The sequence below is a fragment of the Schistocerca cancellata genome, chromosome 5 (assembly GCF_023864275.1).
Source record: "Schistocerca cancellata isolate TAMUIC-IGC-003103 chromosome 5, iqSchCanc2.1, whole genome shotgun sequence".
In the NCBI taxonomy this organism is placed as follows: Eukaryota; Metazoa; Arthropoda; class Insecta; order Orthoptera; family Acrididae; genus Schistocerca; species Schistocerca cancellata.
The window spans coordinates 479,013,416-479,039,993 of record NC_064630.1 but is presented as its reverse complement, the minus strand read 5'-3'; the positions used below and the strand labels follow the sequence as shown (position 1 = coordinate 479,039,993).

General features: G+C 43.4%; 1 protein-coding gene across 2 annotated transcripts in view; it reads right to left on the bottom strand.

The window, feature by feature from the left end:
* The window catches only part of LOC126187771 (methyl farnesoate epoxidase-like), a 308,053-nt gene that overhangs the window by 87,591 nt on the left and 193,884 nt on the right, over positions 1 to 26,578 (bottom strand). For both annotated transcript variants that reach the window (XM_049929035.1, XM_049929036.1), the window contains exon 6: positions 3,954 to 4,134. In XM_049929035.1, coding sequence (XP_049784992.1) covers positions 3,954 to 4,134 — 181 coding nt within the window. The remainder of the gene's footprint in view (positions 1 to 3,953; positions 4,135 to 26,578) is intronic.

The window sequence follows — 26,578 nt, the reverse complement described above, 5'->3', positions numbered from 1 at the left end:
TTGGAAGAAACTATGTAATTTTCCTATAGCAAGTTGCGTTTACGGAATACAAAATATTCACCTTCAAGAAGAAGTTTTTAGACGTTTTTGCAATTCTCTAGAAAGAAGAATTTCACCAGCCTTGGTGAACAGCAACCCTCAATTGCAGAGAAGTTAGGATACATTTGTTATTACGAAACGAATTTTAATTTCAAGTATAATATCCTTTATAAGAATAGCAATTACAACTGTGTTTTAAGAAATGTAGATCTTTTAGTTCTACAGAAGGAGATATTTTCATGTTTTACGATGTTAAAGAAGAAAGAACAAAACAACGAAGAAGCGTAGAAGGCAAAGAAGGTGAATGAATGGTTCAAATGGCTCTGAGCACTATGGGACTTAATTGCTGTGGTCATCAGTCCCCCACAACTTAGAACTACTTAAACCTAACCTAACCTAAGGACATCACACACATCCATGCCCGAGGCAGGATTCGAACCTGCGACCGTAGCGGTCGTGCGGTTCCAGACTATAGCGCCTAGAATCGCTCGGCCACTCCGGCCGGCCAGTGAATGTATGGGCTAAAAGGGGAGATGGGCGGCCCATACGAAAAAAAGAATAAATAGAATGTTGGCAGCGCACTCGCCCGCGAAAGACAAACGTTCCAGGTTCGAGTGACGGTCCATCGTACAGTTTTAATACAGAATTTCATGCTTTACTTCCGTAACTCAGATCAGGAAATATTCCTCATGATAGCGATTTTTTTTAACTTAGTGTATCTCTTCTGTATTAATCGTTCTTTCGTGACACAAGGCTAAGTTTCTGCGAGAAACGTACCTTCCTCGAATATATATTTTAATTAGATATACAATTAGTTGTCAGCAACTTTATTGATCCCAAGACTGTAAGATGAAGAATCAAGAAGAAAAATAAGAACTCTAGTTACTTGATTTTCAGAAGATGATCAGAATAGAAGTACTTCATTGTAACATACGAGTATGCTAGAAGACGGTGAAGTAAGTAATTACTAGGGATATTTCATAAGGTCTCTTTGATGTAACAACAGTGAAAATTACGTCACATGTAGTCGGGAGTTTGAGGAAGAAGCATGTGTGTTTGTTTTTTCGCTGTGTACTCTAACATAAAATTGGCTAGAATTAGAAATAGACCCTGCAGGGGTCTCTGGTACTGTGACTGTTGAAAACCAGGGGTCGTACATCAAGACAGAAACTTTATGCGGCAAGAGCCCAACAGAAAACCACAGTGCGTTAAGTGAAGTTTGTGGTGAGTTTACAGGGGACCGTAGTACAGTTTCACGTTGGGTTAATAGCTTTCGTGGTGGTCGTATGAGCATAGATGATAATCCATGATCCGGAAGACCAAAAACGTCAACAGATGAACGAAGTGAGAAACTTATGGGACATGTTCAGGAAAGAGATTGCAGTGCGATTTGTAAGGAACTCTCTGAAGCCACGGCAATTCCCCAGCATCATTATTCCGTATGATGACGATTGATCTGAAAAAGAGAAAAATTTATGCGAGATGTATCCCACACTGTTTTACTGCTGAAGAGAAGCAGAAACGTCTGGACATTGCAACCTTGCTCAAGCAACGATTCGTCCGTGAGGGTCAAGGATTCTCATGTCCTGTTGTATATATTGATGAAACCCAGATTAGAGACTTTGAACCAGAGTTGAAATCGCTGTCCAGTGAGTAGAGAGCCTCATCTTCTTCGTGTCCAAAAAAAATTTCGACTCACTCAATCAGAGCTCAAGCAAGTGAAGATTTTTGCTTATGGTCACCAAGGACTCATCATGACAGATAGAATCCCATGTGGAACAAGCGTTACAGCAGTGTATTATCTTAACTTCATACAAAACCTGTGCAGAAAAATGTAGCAACTCAACCTCAGTTGCTCGAGCCTCGGCCACCCATTCTCCACGACAATGCTCGCCCGCATATGGGCAATGATGCAGCCCAAAAACTGCGCGAATACGGGAGGGAAGTGTTGCCGCATCCTCCCTACAGCCCGGACATGAGTGTAGCAGACTTCGGCTTGTTACCGAAATTGAAAAAAATCTATGAAATGTCACTTGTGTAATACAAAGAGGTCAAGCTTGGTACTGATGGTAGATACAGGGTGTTTCAAAAATGACCGGTATATTTGAAACGGCAATAAAAACTAAACGAGCAGCGATAGAAATACACCGTTTGTTGCAATATGCTTGGGACAACAGTACATTTTCAGGCAGACAAACTTTCGAAATTACGGTAGTTACAATTTTCAACAACAGATGGCGCTGCGGTCTGGGAAACTCTATAGTGCGATATTTTCCACATATCCACCATGCGTAGCAATAATATGGCGTAGTCTCTGAATGAAATTACCCGAAACCTTTGACAACGTGTCTGGCGGAATGGCTTCACATGCAGATGAGATGTACTGCTTCAGCTGTTCAATTGTTTCTGGATTCTGGCGGTACACCTGGTCTTTCAAGTGTCCCCACAGAAAGAAGTCACAGGGGTTCATGTCTGGCGAATAGGGAGGCCAATCCACGCCGCCTCCTGTATGTTTCGGATAGCCCAAAGCAATCACACGATCATCGAAATATTCATTCAGGAAATTAAAGACGTCGGCCGTGCGATGTGGCCGGGCACCATCTTGCATAAACCACGAGGTGTTCGCAGTGTCGTCTAAGGCAGTTTGTACCGCCACAAATTCACGAAGAATGTCCACATAGCGTGATGCAGTAATCGTTTCGGATCTGAAAAATGGGCCAATGATTCCTTTGGAAGAAATGGCGGCCCAGACCAGTACTTTTTGAGGATGCAGGGACGATGGGACTGCAACATGGGGCTTTTCGGTTCCCCATATGGGCCAGTTCTGTTTATTGACGAAGCCGTCCAGGTAAAAATAAGCTTCGTCAGTAAACCAAATGCTGCCCACATGCATATCGCCGTCATCAATCCTGTGCACTATATCATTAGCGAATGTCTCTCGTGCAGCAATGGTAGCGGCTCTGAGGGGTTACCGTGTTTGAATTTTGTATGGATAGAGGTGTAAACTCTGGCGCATGAGACGATACGTGGACGTTGGCGTCATTTGGACCGCAGCTGCAACATGGCGAACGGAAACCCGAGGCCGCTGTTGGATCACCTGCTGCACTAGCTGCGCGTTGCCCTCTGTGGTTGCCGTACGCGGTCGCCCTACCTTTCCAGCACGTTCATCCGTCACGTTCCCAGTCCGTTGAAATTTTTCAAACAGATCCTTTATTGTATCGCTTTTCGGTCCTTTGGTTACATTAAACCTCCGTTGAAAACTTCGTCTTGTTGCAACAACACTGTGTTCTAGGCGGTGGAATTCCAACACCAGAAAAATCCTCTGTTCTAAGGAATAAACCATGTTGTCTACAGCACACTTGCACGTTGTGAACAGCACGCGCTTACAGCAGAAAGACGACGTACAGAATGGCGCACCCACAGACTGCGTTGTCTTCTATATCTTTCACATCACTTGCAGCGCCATCTAATGTTGAAAATTGTAACTACTGTAATTTCGAAAGTTTGTCCGCCTGAAAATGTACTGTTGTCCCAAGCATATTGCAACAAACGGTGTATTTCTATCGCTGCTCGTTTAGTTTTTATTGCCGTTTCAAATATACCGGTCATTTTTGAAACACCCTGTAACAGAAAACAGAGATGACATACGAGTATGAGAATAATATTTTTAAAATAAATAACTGTACAGATAATGCAAAATATACAACAAAGAAATTCTATAGAACTGAAAAGCGACACGATTTTTAAAAATTAATATTGTAAACGGTCAATGCTGTACAGCTAATGGTAAACTTCAAGTCATTTTTCGAAATTAAGATTGGTGGGTTAGATATGTCACAAAATTACGAATTCTAGATGTCGACTCTCATCAATTTTCTCCTTTACGTGTAACGGTATAACGTTTATTTAAATACCTGTCTTTGTCCTCGAGTGTTGGAAATCTGTCAGTACCAACTGCTTCTTTTATCTCATTGTGCACTCGTCCCTGGACATCTGGATGCCGTAACATCATAAGAAATGCAAATTGAAGAGCGCTGCTTGTTTCTTCCAAGCCAGCAACAGTCATGTCGTATAACACACTGAGAAGCTGATCCTCTGGAAAACGAAGAACAATACAACAAACTGGTCGCGAAGAGCTTATCTAATTAAAATGCCCAAGAAAAGTCTGCAGCACCGGTGTACCTGTGAAAATATTTGGGATTAGATTCAAGGGGAGCAGGGAATGAAAGAACAAGCCTTATGAAAATAACAAAAATAAAAACAAATTAGTAACAAAAGTAAAGGCAATCCCTTGGAAACTGCACATATGTGAAATCAAAATCTGCATCAGGATAGCATTCAATAGCATGTTGCTGTTCACCAATCATTGCAACATGGTTTGATCCACTGTGGCTCACTGTCCACAATAGTTGCAGCTGAAGCCTATTTCAGTTTTCGATGGCGGCATTCCGAGTAAGATTTCCATGACTATGCACTGATAGTTTCAACTTGTTCCAAGCATGCTTTGTCGGATTCATGTCAGCAAATACCGTAGAACAGGTGCGGCCAAGGTATCAGCTTGCAGGCGATGCCCGGGCCTGAGTGCCAAAGCGCTCAGTCTAGTGTCACAGTCCCCATCGCTGCGTCGTACAGGAGGACGAGAAACAGTGGAAGCAGTAACCGTGTCCCTTTGAAATGGTAGTACACTCGTAATGCATATGAATTGGTCTTATGATCACATTTCTCGACAACACAGATCACAAACAAAACAAGTTTTCAGTATTAATTAATTATTTTTGGCTCTCTGAAGACATAATTTAATTTTTATTTAGTATTATTTTTATTTATTATTATTTTCACACAAATATGTCGATTGAAATGTTGCAGCATTCTTGCAATCTCATTATGAAGACTCGGAAAATCTACCAGAGAAAAACAATGTAGACGTCCTGGACCTAGTTTTAACGAAAGAAGATTTGTAACTAAGACTAGAATTACCTTGCAGGTCAGTCAGTTACTTCCGAGAAGGACCGAGAAAGCCGAGTGACAAGCTGGGCAGCACACGACCCGCACACGATGCACGCGTGAAGTTTGGCATGCCGCAGACCATCCCATTCAGTTGATTCCTGGTCCTAAAGGACTGTGGTTATGAGATGGGTGCTGTATAGCGGCGCACTGCCGTCGTGAAAAACGAAACATGGGGCTGTCTCGATACAACACAGCAACAAAATTACCCTCGATTGCGACGAGAAGAGTCCGAAATTTGTACCTGGTTGTTGTTGTTGTTGTGGTCTTCGGTCCAGAGACTAGTTTGATGCAGCTTTCCATGCTACTCTATCCTGTGCAAGCTTCTTCGTCTCCCAGTACCTACTGCAACCTACATCCTTCTGAATTTGTTTAGTGTATTCATCTCTTGGTCTCCCTCTACGATTTTACCCTCCACGCTGCCCTCCAATACTATATTGGTGATCCCTTGATGCTCAGAATATGTTCTACCAGCCAATCCCTTTTCTAGTCAAGTTGTGCCACAACTTTCTCTTCCCCCAAACTCTATTCAATAGGTACCGGTCGAAAACATAACTGACCCAGCCCCACGCTTAATCCCTGTGACTACACGCATTGGTACCTTGGAGCCTTCTCACTCTTCTTCGAAGACCTTCAGGCGTAAGAAAAACCCTGCAGTGATTGGTGAAGAGAACCTGAGTCGTTGATCCGCATTCAATTCCAAGTTGTCCTTTGCCCAACTTAATCGAGCACATATTGCTGAGGTGTATGTACTACTAATCATAATGGACGTTTAGAGACGAAAATGAATGTGAGGAGACAAAAGCGTACAGTCTGTCTCGATGTCGTTGTCCTCTAACTATTCTCCATTAAGTATTCTCCATCCCTCCATTTTCTACTTGTCCATCGTCGATCTGAAAGAGATTTTCTAAAGAAAAAAAAAAAAAAAAAAAACAGAGGTATCTGAGTCATGTGAGTCTGTACGTTGATCTATGTTTGCCGATTGATATAGGGAATTTTTCTGGTCTGTCCAAAGGGCGATGGCCGAGTGGTTTCGGAAACGTGGGCTGCCGCAAGGGAGCTTGGACGAGGGTGCTACAGCGGGTTGGGCCTTTTGCCGCGTGCTGTCATGGTGTGAAAATCAAGCAAGGCCAAATGGCGGCTGTGTATGTGGAGTGTACTATGTGTATGTAGAGTACCTACTGCAGAATCGGAGGGATCTGTACTTCAGCGAGCATGGATCCTAAGCTAATTTATATTGGCCGACCTTCGTTGCTCACACGGAATCTGTGGCACAGAGAGCAGACTTAATGTGAGCAAAAGCTGAATACATGTCCTTGGACGCGAATATTTTTTCGGTTGCCGGAAGGTTCCAACGCGTGTTGCGGGGCTCGAGGTGACTATTACCTTTGAATTACACTGAAGAGCCAAATAAACGGGTACACCTGCCTAATATCGTGTAGGGCCCCCGAATGAGCGTAGATGTGCCACAACACGACATTGCATGGACTCGGTTAGTGTCTGAAGCAGTGCTGGAGGGAACTGACACTATGAATCCTGCAGGGCAACAATAAATCCATAAGACTACGAGGGAGTGGAGATCTGTCCTGAACGGCACGTTGCAAGGTATCCCAGACATGGTCAATGTTCATGTCTGGAGAGTCTTGTGGCCAGAAGAAGTGTTTACACTCAGAAGAGCGTTGCTGTAGGCACTCTGTAACAGTTCTGGACGTGTGGGCTGTCGCATTCTCCTGCTGGAAATGCCCAAGCCCGTCAGAATGCACAATGGGCATGAAGGATGCAGGCGCCCAGACAGAATGCTTACGTACGTGTCACCTGTCACGAGTCGTATCTAGAGGTGTCAGGTGTCCCGTATCACTCCAACTGCACGCGCCCCACTCCATTACAGAGTCTCCATTACCTTCAATAGTTACCAACTGACATGCAGCGTTCATGTATTCAAATTGGTTCAAATGGCTCTGAGCACTATGGGACTTAACTACTGAGGTCATCAGTCCCCTAGAACTTAGAACTACTTAAACCTAACTAACCTAAGGACATCACACACATCCATGCCCGAGGCAGGATTCGAACCTGCGACCGTAGCGGTCACGCGGTTCCAAACTGACGCGATTAGAACCGCACGGCCACACCGGCCGGCGTTCATGTATTCATCGAGTTGTCTCTATACCCGTACACGTCCATCCGCTCGATACAATATGAAACGAGACTCGTCCAATCAGGCAACATGTTTTCCCAGTCTTTAACAATTCAGTGTCGGTGTTGACGGGCGCAGGCAAGGCGTAAAGCTTTGTGTCGTGCAGTCATCAAGGGTACACGAATGGGCCTTTGGCTCCGAAAGCCCATATCGATGATGTTTCATTAAATGTTTCACACTCTGACACTTATAGATGGTTCAACACAGAAATCCACAGCACGTAGAAGGGTTCTCTTCAGTCGTCGTTGGTCTCGTTCTTGCAGGACATTTTTCCGGCCGCAGCCATGTTGGAAATTTGATGTTTTACTGGATTCCTGATATTCACGGTACACTCGTGAAATGGTCGTACGCGAAAATCCTCATGGAAGTCTCATAAAATGTTCAAACGTGTGTGAAATCTTATGGGACTTAACTGCTAAGGTCATCAGTCCCTAAGCTTACACACTACTTAACCTAAATTATGGACAAACACACCCTTGCCCGAGGGAGGACTCGAACCTCCGCCGGGACCAGCCGCACAGTCCATGACTGCAGCGCCCTAGACCGCTCGGCTAATCCTGTGCGGCGTGGAAGTCTCCCTCGGCCAGATGTAATAAGGGTGTGTAAACCCATGAGGTGCTGTTGGTTGGTATTTATATGCTGGCTCATCTTAATTTTGAGACTAAGTAGATAAAGCATTATCTAGCCAATATTTGGTTGTATGGAACTGTAGGCTCTAAGGTCATTTCATGATTGATATTTAACGAAGTTTTCGAAAAAGTAATTATTAAAATCTGTTATTGGTATTTTGGTGCCGTGTCACATTGCGTGGTGGAGCTCAGCGCTATGTAATGTGATAAATTACTCCAGAAATCAGCTGATTCTGCAATTAATGACAACCCACTTAAAAATTCTTTAAAAATTGTTGTTACTGTGTCTGCTTTGGTAATTTATCAGTGATGACTCGTTGTAAGTCAGTGCTGAGATTGCCGAAGTACTGTTTAAACTGTCTTATGGAGAATTTAATTGAAAGTTATTATATCATTTTGCTGCTGTGTTGTATTACGCAGTTTAGTTTTACGGTGACTACGTGTTATTATGTGAGCTGGTAAGTCACTGCTGAGGTTGCTGACGCAGTGTTTACCCTGCTTTAAAGAAAAGTTTATAAGAATTATTTTGTCATTTTGCTGCCATGTTGTATTTCATAGTTTAGCTAAACGGTGACTGCTCATTAGTATTGAAGCTGATACGTCACTGCTGATGTTGGAGTGTTGTTCAATTTGCACTTGAAAGCTGTTATTGTAATTTTGGGGCTGTAATCATCAATTGTTTTTATTCTTTTAGATTTTATTAATTTCTTGGGGCTAAAATGGTTCAAATGGCTCTGAGCACTATGGGACTCAACTACTGAAGTCATCAGTCCCCTAGAACTTAGAACTACTTAAACCTAACTGGCCTAAGGACATCACACACATCCATGCCCGAGACAGGATTCGAAACTGCGACTGTAGCGGTCTCGCGGTTCCTGACTGTAGCGCCTAGAACCGCTCAGCCACTCCGGCCGGCCTTGGGGCTAAAGTCTTAATTTGTAAGCACAAGGTAATTATCAATAAACGCTGATATTCCTGTTGAATATGATTAATTCTTGCAGCCACCACTTCCCAGAGAAACCCACCCCCATATCAGCATTACACGGTCCCGTCGCGTTATTGTGATACCACCAAAGTTCGACGTCAGCGTGCAGCACTAGCAGCGGAGGGTATGTAATGCATGTCGGGGAACACGGAAATCAGTGCAGTTGTTGTAATGCGGAAATGGAGCGATTTAGCTGACGTCTAAAAGAGCATGATCATTGGCTTTAGGCCTAAGGGTGGAAGTGTTTACGAAGCGGCTAATCTGTAAATGGTTCGTATGCTGTCATGGTTAAAGTGCACTGTCCCTGGGAAAATGGCGCTATCCAAAACTAGCGCCGAAGCAACTGTCGTGCACACGGGCCATAGGTTACAGGGGTGGACTACAGCTGTAAAGGTGTATACGAGCGAACAGACGTGCAGATGTTGAGCGTCTAACCACCCAGATGAACCAAGAAGCTACCGGTAGTGTCTCCTCAAAGACCGTTCAGTGGGCATTGCTGCATCTTGGCCTCCACAGTAGGTTCAAATGGATCAAATGGCTCTGAGCACTATGGGACTTAACATCTATGGTCATCAGTCCCCTAGAACTTAGAACTACTTAAACGTCACCTAAGGACATCACACAACACCCAGTCATCACGAGGCAGAGAAAATCCCTGACCCCGCCGGGAATCGAACCCGGGAACCCGGGCGTGGGAAGCGAGAACGTTACCGCACGACCACGAGCTGCGGACTCCACAGTAGGTACCTGGCTTATGAATCCATGCTGACTGCTGTTCATCAACAACGAATACAGGATTATTATTATTTCGTTTGGCATCAAGGAAACGAATACAGAAAACAGCACGTTAATACCGCAACTAGGCGTCCACTAAGTGACTTTTCGGATGAATCTCCTTTTCTGCTCCATCAGACTGATGGTCTCTTGCGTGGGTGGCGTGAAACTTCTGAAAGCAAACACCCCACAACAAGGAGGGAGCTTTATCATCTGGGGAATGTTTTCATGGCATTCCCCGGGTTATCTCGACTTTCTGGAAACAACGCATCTCTCCTTGGGGAATGTGTCCACTCTCCATGCAGTTTGTTGTTCCTTCTCGCTATGACATCTATCAACAGGACAATGTAACATGCCACGTAGCTCGCAGTGCACACTTGTGGTCCGAAAAGATGCAAGATGATTTTACCGTACTCTTCTGGCCACCAAACTTCCCTAATTTAATTCGAGTCGAGAATCTGTGGGAGCACCTCGATCGGGCTGTGTGTACCATGGATAATGAACAGAAAATTCTAGCGCAGCTGGCCACGGCATTGGAGTCTGCATGGCTCCACACCCCTGTCAGTACCTCCAAGAACTTGATTTACTCCCTTCCTGCATGGCTCCCGTTGCAAAAGGCGGTCGTTGAGGCTTTTGACAAGTGATCACATTAATGTGACTAGACAGTGTATCCGTAGCATTACCTGCACCAATGATTTCAACACCACTTAAATTAAACACTGGCTTTTATAAGTGACAAACATCAGCGTAACAAAACAAGTAATTATTTCAAAAATGTCATTTGTAACACTCTAAATACAATCGAACAGAATGATAGTCGTCCTGTGTGCAGAAGTGTCAGTTAGGTCAGAGTGCCTGTTCGCATTAACATTCTCTCACGCGTCCGCCGTTTTCGCAGTTGGCAGTACGACGTAACCACGCCACAAGACGGATTTTATAAAAAAAATAATGCTGACCAGACGTGGTATTGTGAGTCTGACCTAGAAACTAAGCAACGACTCAGCCATTAGAATACTACTTTCCCACCACAACTGAAAAAAGCAAAATAGGTCAGAGGCATTGTGGAAACAATGTTGGTTTGTTCCTGGTGTTTTTTCTTATAACAACATCCTTGCATAAAATTTGCCTAGCATGTACGATGTAGCCGGCCGCTGTGACCTAGCAGTTCTAGGTGCTTCAGATCGGAACCGCACTGCTGCTACGGTCGCAGGTTCGAATCCTGCCTCGGACATGGATGTGTGTGATGTCCTTAGGTTGGTTAGGTTTAAGTAGTTCTAATTCTAGGGGACTGAAGACCTCAGATGTTAAGTCCCATAGTGCTTAGAGCCATTTTAACTATTTGAATGTACGATGTAGGGTTACGGCAATGTCTCGCAAACAGCTGCAATTAGAAAAGTGCTGCAGTCAGCGAAAGATGACCTTAATTTGAGAGTGCTCAGTTTATTCGAAGTGCCATGCGAATGTGGTGAAATGTACTTAGGGTACACAATCCACACAGTGCTCGAACACTGCCCTGAACATGCACTGATTTGACAAAAGTCATAGGATACATCCTAATATCGTGTCGGAACTCCTTCTGCTCGGCTTAGTGCAGCAACTCGTCGTGGTATGGAGTTAACAAGTCGTTGGAAGAGCCCTGCAGAAATACTGCGTCATGCAGCCTCAATAGCCGTCTATAATTGCGAAAGTGTTGCTGGTGTAGGATTTTGTGCACAAACTCATCTGTCGCTTACTTCCCATAAATGATGGATGGGATTCATGTCGGGCAATTTGGGTTGACAAACCATTCGCTCAGATTGTCCAGAATGGTCTTCAAACCAGTCGCCAACGGTTGTGTCCTGTGACATGGCGTATTGTCATCTACAAAAATTCCGTCGTTGTCTGGGAATGTGACGTCCATGAATGGCTGAAAATGGTGTCCAAGTAGCCGAACATAACTATTTACAGTCAATGATCCACATAAACACAGCCCACACCATTATGGAGCCACCACCAACTTGAACAACGTCTTGTTGATGACTTGGGTCAGGCTTTGTGTGGTCTGCACCACACTCGAACCGTACCATCAGCTCTCGCCAACTAAAATTCCCTAACTATTTCTGTAATGGAATGGCCTATGCAGCTAACACCAACTACCATTCCGTGATGAAAGCCTGTTAATACCCATCGTGCGGCCATAATCAAGTCAGAAACCTTTTCAAATGGATCACCCGAATACAAATGACGGCTCCCACAGTGCACTGCCCTTTTACTCCTTGTGCACACTATATTACCGCCATCTGTATATGTGCATATCGATATCCCATGACTTTTCCACCTCACTGTAACCGACACATTAAGTTCTTGTCTGTAAAGTTCACACAGCGGGCCGTAACCTTACGAAGACGCGTAAGATCAGTTCTGAAGACACTAAACTCGTGTCTCACGCTTCGTCTTCATGGGGTTCTACAGCCAAATAATCACTACAATTTCACACGTCCACCAGCACATTTACTGGGGACGGGGATGTAATCTCCGTGGAGCCTGGCGACGGGTGCTGGACACGGGGTAGTAGAGAAAGTTGAGCGAGAACAACGGCTCTGGAGGGGTGCTGAACAAGTGCAGGCTTGGACAGGAAGTAGAAGTTCAACTGACACAGAGGTAAAATACTGAATCACTTCTACTCTATTAGATGAGTGTGAATAGGTGGAAAATTCTGAGAAATTTTGGCGAAGAGAAGGATGTAGTAATAGAGAACTGGAGAACATAGTTTTCGATTGGAGACTGGTGAGGGACACTCTACAACGTAATGAGCCAGAACATTATGACCACTGTTCAATGCGAGGTTTAATTTCACCTGGTTGCGTTACGGGAACGTGACGCTATGACGAGTGTATACCGTATTTTACGGACTACGAGAAGCACTTCTTTTCGAAAAATTACCTCCGAAATTCAGGAGCGTCTTGCAGTCAAAATTAATATAAGATGTCCATTGTTTGATTTAAAATTCTCACCAATTTTATAAATAGCCAAATATTCTATGCCGTGGGAAACCTGTCTCTATCTGGCAACATTGTATTCAATTAGGCAGCAGGAGTGCACCCATGCGATGACCTAAGTTGCGGCGATTCACAAGCTTGTTAACACTGTCTCCCTGCCGCCTCGCCGTCACAAACCCAGAACACTGTCTAGCTTATGACGCGTCATTGCAGCCTACGGTGACAGTGAACTTGAGAATTGAAAGTAATTTGTGTTATTGGTAACAGTACAATATTTTTGTTAGTGGCTAGTTTCACAACCGAAAAAAATAAAAGGTATTCGTATGAAGTGGGCCATCAATTGAAAGGAATGGCATATGTAGAAGAACATGAAAACAGAGCAGCTACGCGGCATTTCGGCCCTCCATCAACAGGAAAAACCATAAGCAATTGGCGGGCTAGTAAAGAACTGAAGAAAAGAGGAAGACTAAATGTGCAAACACATGACTGAATGCAAAATGACGAGAACTAGAAAATGACGTATTGAAATGGATTCAAGAAGACTGTCAAAATGGCAGTGGAGTACAAACATGATTTAGATACACACTCGTAAGCTATTGCTACAGTGGAACCTAACAGGCTTTAAGGGTGGAGTTGGTTGGTGATACAGGTTTATGAAGCGTCATGGACTTAGCATGCGAACCAAAACCAAAATTCTCAGAAAATTCCACAAGAGTATGAAGAGAAAATATTGTATTTCTATCGCTTTATTATTCAACATCGAAAGAAAACCAGTATGGCAATAAGCCAGATAGTGAATATGGACGAAATTTCTCTGACATTTGATGTGCTGAGTGACAGAACTGTTGCCATGAAAGGTGCTAACACTGTAACTATAAAAACAAGTAGCCATGAAAAAATGCGCTACGCTGTTGTTGTGCTGACGGTTCTAAACTTAATCCAATGATCATTTTCAAGTGCAAAACTATGCCAAAATCTTCTGAAACATCGCCACGTGTTGTTCATGTCCATGACAAGAGTTGGATGGACGAGACTAGTATGAAATCATGGATTAACACAGTGTGGGAGAGAAGGAAAGGTGCTTTAAGAAGGGTTCTCTTCTTGTGCCAGATCAGTTTAGCCGTCATTTGCAAAATTTTGTGAAAGAGAAATTGATACAGAGAAGTAAAGAGGTTGCTGTTATTCGGGGAGGACTTGCTTCACGATTGCAACCTCTTGATATCTCGACAAAAGAAAAAAAACGTTTAAATATTTATGTGAGATAGGACTGGAGCAATTGGATGATGGACGAAACTCAACAAGAATTCAAGCTGAAGGGACCTTTAAAACGACTTGTAATCAAACAAGTGTGTCAGTGGATGAAATAGTCGTGATCTTTAGTGAGAAAGACATTACTGTTAAATCTGTCAAGAAGTGCGGCTTCTCGATGGCATTGAAGACTATATTATACACGAAAAGGACAATGATGACGACGAAGAGAAAGAAAAAGAAGAAGAAGAAAAAGAAAGTTCACATGACGATTTTCAGGGATTTTAAAGGTCAGTTGGGTTTTATAAACTAAGAATGTTTTTAATCTATCTTTGCAATTTAATATTTTTAAAAAATTGCTTAAATATTAAGTTGCGTCTTATAGTCCGTAAAATATGGTATGTGTACTCAGAACGGAAACTATTGGGAAATCATTCTAGTGCCGACACAGGACGCAAATGGGAAAACCATTGATATAAGCGACTTTGACAAAGGGTAGATTGTTATGAGTCTGAATCTCGGACCGGGCATCTTGGAAAAGGCATAGCTGCTCAGCTGCATTTCGGGCTCCTGTCATCATCAATTATGGAAAGTGATTGAAGGACGGTGAAACAACGAGTAGGCGACGAGGCATTGGTAGAGTACGGCTCATAACAGAACGCTGTGATATGAGGCTTAAGTCGTACGTTTTCTTACGCGTGGAAATTTATCGCAGCGCGCTGCAGAATACGCATGTATCTTTCATTTTCCGAAACAGGTCGCGGAACGCTGCGTGAAACGTTTTCCTGGGTACTGGCGGTGCCTGTCAAAAAATAACAAATTAAAGTGATGTTCTTTTATAATTTGACACGCATGCATGATAGAGTGATACGAGAACTACCTCTGACATCTTCTTTTTTTAATTCAATGGAAATGTTGTGCCACTGAAATAGAGATAGGTTTAAGTTTTTAAGAAAAGTTGGTTTATCACACTACTATATATTTATTACGCCACATATCCTAAGCTATGTGCCGTACAGTAACATAAATTTGTAGTTGCCTTTAGTAACATATGTCGATAACGTGTACAAGCTTTCTGGTCAATAAACTAGTTAGTAACACTCAGCCGCGCCGGATTAGCCGAGCGGTCTCAGGCGCTGCAGTTATGGACTGTCCGGCAGCTCCCGGCGGAGGTTCAAGTCCTCCCTCGGGCATGTGTGTGTGAGTGAGTGAGTGAGTGTGTGTGTGTGTGTGTGTGTGTGTGTGTCCTTAGGATAATTTAGGTTAAGTACTGTGTAAGCTTAGTGACTGATGACCTTAGCAATTAAGCCCCATAAGACTTCACAAACATTTGAACTAGTTAGTAACAGTTAAGTTACAAATTGATATCTTACGTATAATGCAGAATTTTTTGCAAACCACCATCCGATATGTAGTAAGTGACAAATTATTTCCCTTTACATTGTGTGTGTGTGTGTGTGTGTGTGTGTGTGTGTGTGTGTGTGTGCGCGTGTGGGAGGGGGGGAGGAGGAGGTGAAAGAGAGAAAAAGTTTCAGAAAGGTTTTAATTTATTGTTACTATTAGTTGGAGATCGGTGAGTGCTACACTTTCTCCAAGATGAGAGCAGTATTGTGTGGTTCAATGGCGCGACGCGAGTTCTGTCATTCTACGAGGAACATTGTGCTAGGCGCAGGGCAGTGCGGCACTACAGTAGTAGCGGAGGCAGCGAAGGCCGAACGTGCAGCGCACGCACGATCTAAAAAGCTGTTAATCTGGCACTCAAAAAACTACATGGAATTTAGGGAAGACACGAAAGACTGTATGATATTTGGAAGGGCACTGTAGAAGCGCAAAGCAGTCAGACAAATGTTCTTCCATCGTGAAGAAGGAGCGTATAACATTTTAGTAACAAAACATTTGCTCGACTACGCGGAGGAATGCCACGTCCCACTGCCTTATAACGCAGACTTACCAGTACTTAATGAAGTGCCTAAGCACAGCATGGTACCCTTTGTAGATGTACGTGATTACACCAAAGCAGAGGGGTAAAATGTGAGGTGCGGATCCACTATTTACTTCAACGAGTACGTTCATAGTACTGATCACAATGACAACATCCAACTCGTCGTAACAATGATTAAAGACTCAGAACAAATATATTTATACATCTAATTACTTGTTTCATTCATTTTTCTTACGATTAGTGCCCAAATGTACTCGTTTTCCGTTTGGTGTCTCAACCCGGCATCAGGAATGTTCCACAAAATATGCTATTCGGATACCAACTCGAAAGCTGCTCATCCTCTGAGGCAGAGAAGCGGTCGGCCAACATTTCTGATGAATGTTTCAATAGTTAGATCGGAACAATTAGCTTCTCCGATGGTGCCTGTGAGCACAAAACAAATACTGCAGGTGCCATCTAGTAGTTGGATCCCGCTCTGTCCTACTTACCCCCTCCACCAACCAAGCAAATCACTGCGACGTGTGGCACAACTCCTCCAGAAGCACGCAAGCATTTTTCGTAGGTGGAGACTACAGCGGCACTTCTTTGTACGCACTCTAGGAAAACGATCTGGCATGTTGCTTTGTGCGAGTGGGGAGCGCGGTCTCGCTTCCCGCTCTGTAAAGATATGCGGCAGTCTGTGGCAGATCTGACGACAGGGCCATATGGTGGTACAGATAAAAGTGCTTCGGTGGCCACTGTTCAGTGCACATCGTTGGTAATGGAGTCCTGCAGCCAAACACCCCTGTGCTCCCATGCTGAATCAACGACGATTACAATGGGCACAGGATCATCGAGACTGGCCGGTGGATCAATGAAAACGTGTTGGCTGGTCAGGTGAATCACGTTTCTTCTTCCAATAGATGTGTGGTCGTATCCGGACAAGCCATCATCCGGGTGGACGGCTGCTCGGAACATGCACCACAGCGCGGATGCAGGTCGACGGGGGGGCAGCCCGTATTTTGCCATGCGAGACATTCACCAGAAATTTCATGGGATCTGTCGCACTAATCGATGGCACCATGACAGCTTTGGACTGTGCGAACATTATTGCGGGCCATCGGCATCCTTTCATGCTTGATGTCTTCCTCGAGTCGATGGCACCTTCTTCCACGATGGCTGTCCGTAAAACGAGGCCAAGACTGTGAGACAGTGGGAAGCTACCGACCGACAGATCCGCGCCCACCACCCACTACGCTGTAATTTACGGAAAGTGTGTGACCTGTACGTACCAAATACCTCCGGAAATCCTACCAAAGATTTTTAGAAGACATGCCACGCAAATCACTGTTTTATTGCATTCCAAATATGAACCAACAAGTCATTAAACAAAAGGTCTTAAGTTTTAGCTTTTCATTGAAAGATCTCCGTACTGGGACGTTCTTATACGAGGCGAAATACTGATTTTTCTAACGCGGAAACCAGTAAAGGTTATTTTGTCCTTTTTGAAATGTGTTTTCGTCACTGTAGCTAGTCAATATTCTCAGTTCCCTTAAGAGTTTTCATACATTTCATTGTCAACCTTCTGGTATGCTGAAAATTTCCCAGCGTTTCTCCGACTCACCGATCTGAAAAAGGTCTATTTGGAATTTGTTATTTGCATTTCTCGAATTTTTGCATTCTTTGCACGATTTTGAGTCGCTTATTATTTGCGCGCAGTCTTTGGTCAAATCAGTTGTGTCACTGGAAGATGTGTTGGTTTTGTCATCGCTGCTTCGCAGCGAGAAGCGCGGGAGTTCCATCGTTTGAGTAGTGGCCAGACAGACGCCGAGCAGAGGACTCGTGGCAATGTAGATGTAAAGTGAAGTGCATCTATGTTTAAGTAAAATGATTTGTATTTGAATGTTGTGAGATGGAGGAGAAGTATTTGATTAGCGATTTAGAATGAAAAGACTATGAAGAGGAATGAAGGTAATATTGGCAGTACTTTTGCAAGTAGTTAGATTCATTGTTGAATGAGATATCCATATCAGGGACGTTAAGATATTTCATTAAAGATTGAGTAATTTTCACTTAAGGTATCTTTCGTGTTTATTAATAATTTGTCTAACATTTGTAAGAGTAAGAGTTTGATACAATATTGCCTATTGTCAGTGTTAATGAGTGTTGTAACATGAATTTCATGCAAGTAATAATGTATGAGATAGTTTAAAAACAGTTTGTTAAAAGAACATACCACCTAAGACCTTTGTCCACATCCTCTATTAAAGTCATTTTTATTTAAGGGAATGTCTCACGCAATGACGTGTATAAAATAATTAATTTATTGTCTGGAGCATTGCACTAAGCTCTCACCAACTGTTGTTAGAAATTTGCAGCCGGTGCACAGAGCGCAGCAAGCGCCGCGTTTCCACGCAATTACATTATGAGGTAAGATATTTTCACTTCACGATCAGTTTGCTACAAAAATTATCAACGCACAGGGACCATTTCATGAACAGCATTATTAGACAGATCATTAACGCACACGGACCACTTTGTTTAATGAAAGAGATGAATAGTAATATTCAGGATTTAATCCGTATGCAGCTTTTTCATAAAGATTATAAAACACGGCCAAATTCATGCTGTATTCTCGCAGGCAGATATATTTGGTTTCTCCCGCAGTTGGAAATGTACAGTCACTGAACGGTAAACAACAGACAAGTTACAACCAATCAACCAAGCCAGTACAAAATCTGAAAGTAAATCAAAACAATTACATTAAAGGAAATTTTCAGAACGAATTTCAGATATTTGAGACTGAAGTAGTTGTGGGCTGCAAGGAGAAGGCACAGTGGCTCCCATGCGCACCGCTGGCCACAACTTGCTCACCGCTGCTCTAAAAGGACTGTGATTATGCCGAACAACAGCTTTATTTTCTACCTTAAAAAGTATAGTATTATAATATTGTTGTGTACATAGCTCCGCGTAGTCAGCGCGTACACAACTTTCCCATTAGAGCGCGCCCTGCTAAGCACAACAGTGCAGGCGCAGCACTCGTCCATCTCCGCACTACGAGATGGCGCTGTCTTAGAGACGGACCAAATTCTGCTTCCGCAAATCCGCGTATTAATATGTAACGCAGCCAATGAGTTTGCTGCTAACGTAGAACCTTTTCTCCTCGCGGATCACACTCGCGCAGTGATACCTGAATGCGCGAGGTATTATAACGAGTGTACAGACCTCCGATCAGTCAGTCTGCGTTAGTCAATAGTCAAGTTTCAGTCTGTGCCTAATAAGATTACCATATTCCTGTAGATAGCCATGAAGAGAAATGTATAGACACTTTGTCAAGTATCAGAGATATGTGAGAATAAGATTAACATACCAAGACCAAAGGAACTTCAGATTGTCAATTGTAAACAGCATTCAGAATCAAGTTACATAATATCTATGATTTTTGTTATTTTAATAAATGTGTGTGAAAATTAATCAAGTTCTGTTTAAAGTTGGTCACCGTCAATCTGCTACTCTAAGCGTGCAAGTGGCATTTCTATCGTCTGACCTAACGGTAGAAGATAAACACGCCACGATAAGACCACGAGACATATTGCTGACACTCGCCTACTTCGTTAGAGCGACAAGTCAAATAATCTGATGGTGTGTGTACCGAAGGTCTTACAGTACGCACACCACATTGGCGACGAGGTTCTAGGGAAACAGATGATTTCAGCACAATAGCGGATGACCACGTGTGAGCCTAAATAGAATTACAGTGGACTTGGGAAAGATACATACTTGCTGTTAACCCGCTCTCTTGAAGCTAAAATACCATTACTGCAGTAATCTAGTCGCACTTGAAATTTTCAGATAACCATGGACCTCACGGCGCAGATCGTAAATCTCATGGCACAAATACAACAGACGCAACAGGCGTTGCTTACAAGAGTGGAACGTTTGGAGTCGCAGCCTGCTGTAGCGTCTCCGATACAAATTAAACTTCCGCCACCATCTTTCGCAGTTTACAACAGGCAAGGAAGGAGCGTGACCGGACTATGCAGCACGCCTGGAACAGCACTTCCTCACACACCAGATATCAGGTGATGTAGAAAAAAGATCTTATTTTTTGGCAAATTGCGGCGCAGCTATCTACAACCTTCTCTTAAAACTGAGTCCGACTTGTGAACCGACGAATTTGTCATTCCCAGCTATTAAAGACTTGCTCGAAAAATACTTCGATAAGCAAATGCATTTCGCTGCTGCAAGGCCTAAATTTTACTTATGCAAGAAAAAGGCACAGCAGACATACACGGAATAGATTACACAGTTGCAAGGATTAACTAGGAACTGCAAATTTATTTGTGAAATCGAAAAGTGTAAAAAGTCCTATGCCAATTCTTTAATATGTGATATGCTCATAATGCATTCAACAGACGAGAAATTATGGAAAGAGCTCCTTCGTTTAATCAATGCGTCCTTGCAAGATTGTTTACCAATCATTCGAGCACACGAACAAAGCCAAGCTTCTGTGAGTGTGGTACAAGACGACGGCTGTGACTTATTCGCGACACAGGCACGCGACACGGGGCAAAGCGGCCCGCGTACCCAAGGCCGTAAACAGAACAGCAAGTCTAGGCTCACGCGATCTAGGAACGGATCACACACCCAAACTAAAAGACTGAAGTTGAAATCATGTCTTAAATGTGAAATCAATCATCGCAGAGACAATTGTTACTATCGCAACGCACATTGTGACTTTTGTAACCGACAAGGGCACAAATCATAAATGTGTAATAAGAAAAGTGTACAATCTAGAAATAAGTTTAGCAATAAGAAAGTGCTTAATTGTAAGAAGTATACCTCCAATGCGCGTGACGATATGAATAGGCAAGACTATATTCAGGTTTCAAAAGTTTAACATAAAGTTAATGCTATTGTACAAAACAGGGACAAATCTTTGTATGTCACATTAATGGTGAACAAAATACCTATCAAATTCCAGATTGACACAGGATCGTCGATCTCTATCATAAATCTCCACGCGCATAAACGGCTAGGTTCTCCTAGATTGCAGCATTGTGATAGCTCACTGTACAGCTACAGTAATGAAAGAATTCCAGTCAAAGGTGCACTGACGACGGAAGTAACTTACAATCAGTTTACCAAGACAGCTACTTTAGCAGTAGTTAACAACCATGAGGCATCCATCTTGCTGGGTCTGGATCTCTTTAACGAATTAGGTAGAAGTACGACGATATTTTTTCCTCCGCTACAGGCAGCGTAAAGAATTACCAGGCACACATTACGCTGACACCGAATGCAGTGCCGAAGTTTTGCAAAGCTAGAACTGTCCCTTACGCAATGAAAGAACGCGTAAAGTCGGAACTTGACCGTTTAGAAGGCAATGATATTATCGAACCAGTCACATGTAGCGCCTGGGCAACACCAATCGTTGTAATAGAAAAGCCAAATGGATCATTACGTATATATGGAGAATTCAAGAATACTGTCAATTCACAGTGCATTATAGATACATACCCGATTCCGAAACCGGAAGAACTGATGTATAAATTAGCAGGGGGTGTGTATTTCGGCAAACTGGATTTACAGGAAGCATATCCGCAGATCCCTTTAGACAAAGATACATAAAAGTTTATAGTCATAAATACTCCATTTGGATTGTACAGATACAAGCGCTTACCATTTGGTATCGCAAGTGCACCAAGCATCTTTCAACGTTACTTGGAACAATTAATTAAAAACAGTCCTAACGCAGTTAGCTATCTCGATGACATAATCGTCTCGGGAAAAACTCCACAAGATTTACTAGATAACCTTGAAGAGCTGTTCAAGGTCCTCAGAAAGGCCAATCACAGGTGCAGCAAGGACAAATGTATATTTTTTGTCAAGAAAATTCAGTATTTAGGACATATATTGTCAAATAACGGAATCAGACCGACACCACAGCATATAGAAGCAATACAGAAATTGCCAGCTCCGAAAGACTTAAAGCAACTAAGAGCTTTATTAGGCCAAATTAATTATTACCGGAAATTCATACCGAAAGCAGCTGAAATTTCCGAACCGTTGCACAGATTGCTTCGCAAAGGAGTCGCGTGGAATTGGTCCAAAGAATGCCAGCACGCATTCGACAAACTGAAACAAAGTTTAGTAGACGCAAAATGTCTTACGACATATGACCCGCAAAAGTTGATCACTATTGCGGCGGACTCGTCAGATTACGGGATCCGTGCAGTCATGTCCCATAAACATCAAGGAATTGAACGACCGATTGCATACGCGTCGAAAACATTAAACTCAAGTCAACGGAACTATAGCCAAGTAGAAAAAGAGGCACTAGCAATTATCTTTGCAGTGAAGAAGTTCCATGACTGCATATACGGACGAAAATTTATTCTGCTCACAGACCATAAGCCATTGGTGACAATATTCGGACCACATAAGTGTATCCACTAAGACAGCACAGCATTTACGACGTTGGGCATTGCTACTGTCTAATTACAACTACGAGATCTTATATAGATCGACGGCAAAACATGCCAACGCCGATGTACTTTCACGTCTACCGGCGGGTCACGATGAACATTTTGACAAATCAGAGGACGTATGTTTTCAGATAGACGTAACCAGTGAGGACGTCGTGGAAAATTCCCCCGTCAATGCCACCTTAATAGCTAAGTTAGTGCCCAAAGATCCAGTGTTATCAAAGATATTCTTACGGAATGGCCAACCGATAAGAACATGTTAGCTCAGCCAGAAGTGAAATCTTATTGGAACATGAGACATGCTCTCACAGTGCACAAAGGCGTCATATTAGCTCACAGTGAAACGGGAAAAACAAGAGTAGTTATACCCAAATCTCTCAGGAATAAAGTGTTAAAATGTTACACCAACGTCATTGGGGCATAGTACGCACGAAACGCATGGCCAGAGAACATTGCTAATGGAATAACATTGATAAAGATATTGAAACAATGCTTTCTAGCTGTACATTATGTCAGACGGGTCAATCTGCTCCGCCAAGACAATATTTTCCGCGGCCACAGGCAACAGAACTTTGGTCAAGATTGCATATTGACTCTGCAGGTCCTTTTCTTGGAGCTTCTAGGTTAATTATGATTGATGCATTTTCAAAATTCCCTTTTGTACTAGAAATGTGTACAACTTCTTCTGCGACAACAATTCAAGCGTTGTCAAAGATCTTTTCCGTTGAAGGATTGCCTCAAACCATAGTGACTAATAACGGCACACAATTTACGTCGCAAGAATTCCAGCCATTCTGTCAGATGAACGGAATTGCACATTACAGGACGGCACCATTTCACCCTAAGGCTAATGGACTCGCCGAACGATTCGCTCTGCAGGTCCTTTTCTTGGAGCTTCTTTGTTAATTGTGATTGACGCATTTTCAAAATTCCCTTTTGTACTAGAAATGTGTACAACTTCTTCTGCGACAACAATTCATCTACATCTACATCTACATTTATACTCCGCAAGCCACCCAACGGTGTGTGGCGGAGGGCACTTCACGTGCCACTGTCATTACCTCCCTTTCCTGTTCCAGTCGCGTATGGTTCGCGGGAAGAACGACTGTCTGAAAGCCTCCGTGCGCGCTCTAATCTCTCTAATTTTACATTCGTGATCTCCTCGGGAGGCATAAGTAGGGGGAAGCAATATATTCGATACATCATCCAGAAACGCACCCTCTCGAAACCTGGCGAGCAAGCTACACCGCGATGCAGAGCGCCTCTCTTGCAGAGTCTGCCACTTGAGTTTGTTAAACATCTCCGTAACGCTATCACGGTTACCAAATAACCCTGTGACGAAACGCGCCGCTCTTCTTTGGATCTTCTCTATCTCCTCCGTCAACCCGATCTGGTACGGATCCCACACTGATGCGCAATACTCAAGTATAGGTCGAACGAGTGTTTTGTAAGCCACCTCCTTTGTTGATAGACTACATTTTCTAAGGACACTCCCAATGAATCTCAACCTGGTACCCGCCTTACCAACAATTAATTTTATATGATCATTCCACTTCAAATCGTTCCGCACGCATACTCCCAGATATTTTACAGAAGTAACTGCTACCAGTGTTTGTTCTGCTATCATATAATCATACAATAAAGGATCCTTCTTTCTATGTATTCGCAATACATTACATTTGTCTATGTTAAGGGTCAGTTGCCACTCCCTGCACCAAGTGCCTATCCGCTGCAGATCTTCCTGCATTTTGCTACAATTTTCTAATGCTGCAACTTCTCTGTATATTACAGCATCATCCGCGAAAAGCCGCATGGAACTGCCGACACTATCTACTAGGTCATTTATATACATTGTGAAAAGCAATGGTCCCATAACACTCCCCTGTGGCACGCCAGAGGTTACTTTAATGTCTGTAGACGTCTCTCCATTGATAACAACATGCTGTGTTCTGTTTGCTAAAATCTCTTCAATCCAGCCACACAGCTGGTCTGATATTCCGTAGGCTCTTACTTTGTTTATCAGGCGACAGTGCGGAACTGTATCGAACGCCTTCCGGAAGTCAAGGAAAATAGCATCTACCTGGGAGCCTGTATCTAATATTTTCTGGGTCTCATGAACAAATAAAGTGAGTTGGGTCTCACACGATCGCTGTTTCCGGAATCCATGTTGATTCCTACATAGTAGATTCTGGGTTTCCAAAAACGACATGATACTCGAGCAAAAAACATGTTCTAAAATTCTACAACAGATCGACGTCAGAGATATAGGTCTGTAGTTTTGCGCATCTGCTCGACGACCCTTCTTGAAGACTGGGACTACCTGTGCTCTTTTCCAATCATTTGGAACCTTCCGTTCCTCTAGAGACTTGCGGTACACGGCTGTTAGAAGGGGGGCAATTCAAGCGTTGTCAAAGATCTTTTCCATTGAAGGATTGCCTCAAACCATAGTGACCAACAACGGCACACAATTTACGTCGCAAGAATTCCAGTCATTCTGTCAGATGAACGGAATTGCACATTACAGGACGGCACCATTTCACCCTAAGGCTAAAGGTCTCGCCGTACGATTCGTACGAACGTTCAAGGCACACATGACAAAGCTGGTGCAACAATACAACAAACAGACTTCCTTATTAATTTTTCTGTCACAATACAGAGCTACTCCGCGCGAGGCACAGTCACCAGCAGAAAAACTGCATGGGCGACAACACAGGACTTTGATGTCTATCCTAAAACCCACAATGCATCCAGAAAATGATCAACGAACGTCGAAAGGACGACGATTCCACGTAAACGACAAAGTCCTCGTAACTGTCTACAGTCGAGGAAAGCGTACTTGGACACAAGGAATCATTGTAGAATGCATTGGAAATGTCATGTATAGAATAAGAACAAAAAGCGGCACAGTTATTCGCCATACTAATCATTTACGGCAGCCAAGACAGCAGTCAGATATAGGCAGAGCTCCTAGGCTGTTTCATTTTGCAGACTCAGTAGCAGATGTCAACCCCGAGCAGCTCACAGGATTCCAGACGCCGTCACCGGCAGCCGACGACGCGGCCGCCGCCGCCGACGCCGCCGCCGCCGCCAACGCAGACACCGCCGCCGATGCCGACGCAGCACCTCATGGGCAGCCGACTACACCAGCCGTCCACAGCCGACATCCCCAGAGAAGACGGACGTCGAAGAAGAATTAGATTTAAACTATGACCAATGTACCGATGTTGAAATGCAATTATGTAACAAAATTTTTGCTTCTCCGGTTCCCTGTTCCATAGGTTTTGAGTGGGTTTTCCTAGCGGACCGTGGGCGAATGCCACAGGGAGCAACATGTGTGCAGCCACAGGCATTCGCACGCCTGAAAGCAAGGACGCAGAAAAACAGGCTTTTCAAGCAAAATTCAAAAGCTTTTTTTCTTCCCCCGGAAGGGAGGGATGTTGTGTACATAGATCAGCGTAGTCAGTGCATACACAACTTTCCCACTAGAGCGCGCCCCGCTAAGCACAACAGCGCAGGCGCAGCGCTCGTCCGTCTCCGCACTATGAGATGGCGCTGTCTTAGAGACGGACCAAATTCTGCTTCCGCCAATCCGCGTATTAATATGTAACGCAGCCAATGAGATTGCTGCTAACATAGAACTTTTTCTCCTCACGGATCACACTCGCGCAGTGATACCTGAATGCGCGAGGTATTATAACGAGTGTACAGACCTCCGATTAGTCAGTCTGCATTAGTCTATAGTCAAGTTTCAGTCTGCGCCTAATAAGATTACCATATTCCTGTACATAGCCATGAAGAGAAATGTATAGACACTTTGTCAAATATCAGAGATATGTGAGAATAAGATTAACGTACGAAGATTAAAGGAACTTCAGATTGTCAATTGTAAACAGCATCCAAAATCAAGTTATGTAATATCAATGATTTTTATTATTTTAATAAATGTGTGTGAAAATTAATCGAGTTCTGTTTAAAGTTGGTCACTGTCAATCTGCTACTCTAAGCGTGCAAGTGGCATTTCTATCGTCTGACCTAGCGGCAGAAGATAAACACTCCACGATAAGACCACGGGACATATTGCTGACACCCACCTACTTCGTTAGAGCGACAAGTCAAATAATCTGATGGTGTGTGTACCGAAGGTCTTACATTAAGAACACCTGAAATATGTTTTGTTTTCCTTGAGTAGGTGAGTTGCAAACTATTTAAAAATTTGTTAATGAGACATTACTAGAAACCTCTTGGGATACGAGAAACACTGCTAAATAATCTAGAATTGATGACTGGTGTTGTCTGCAGAACGAGGCATGATGCA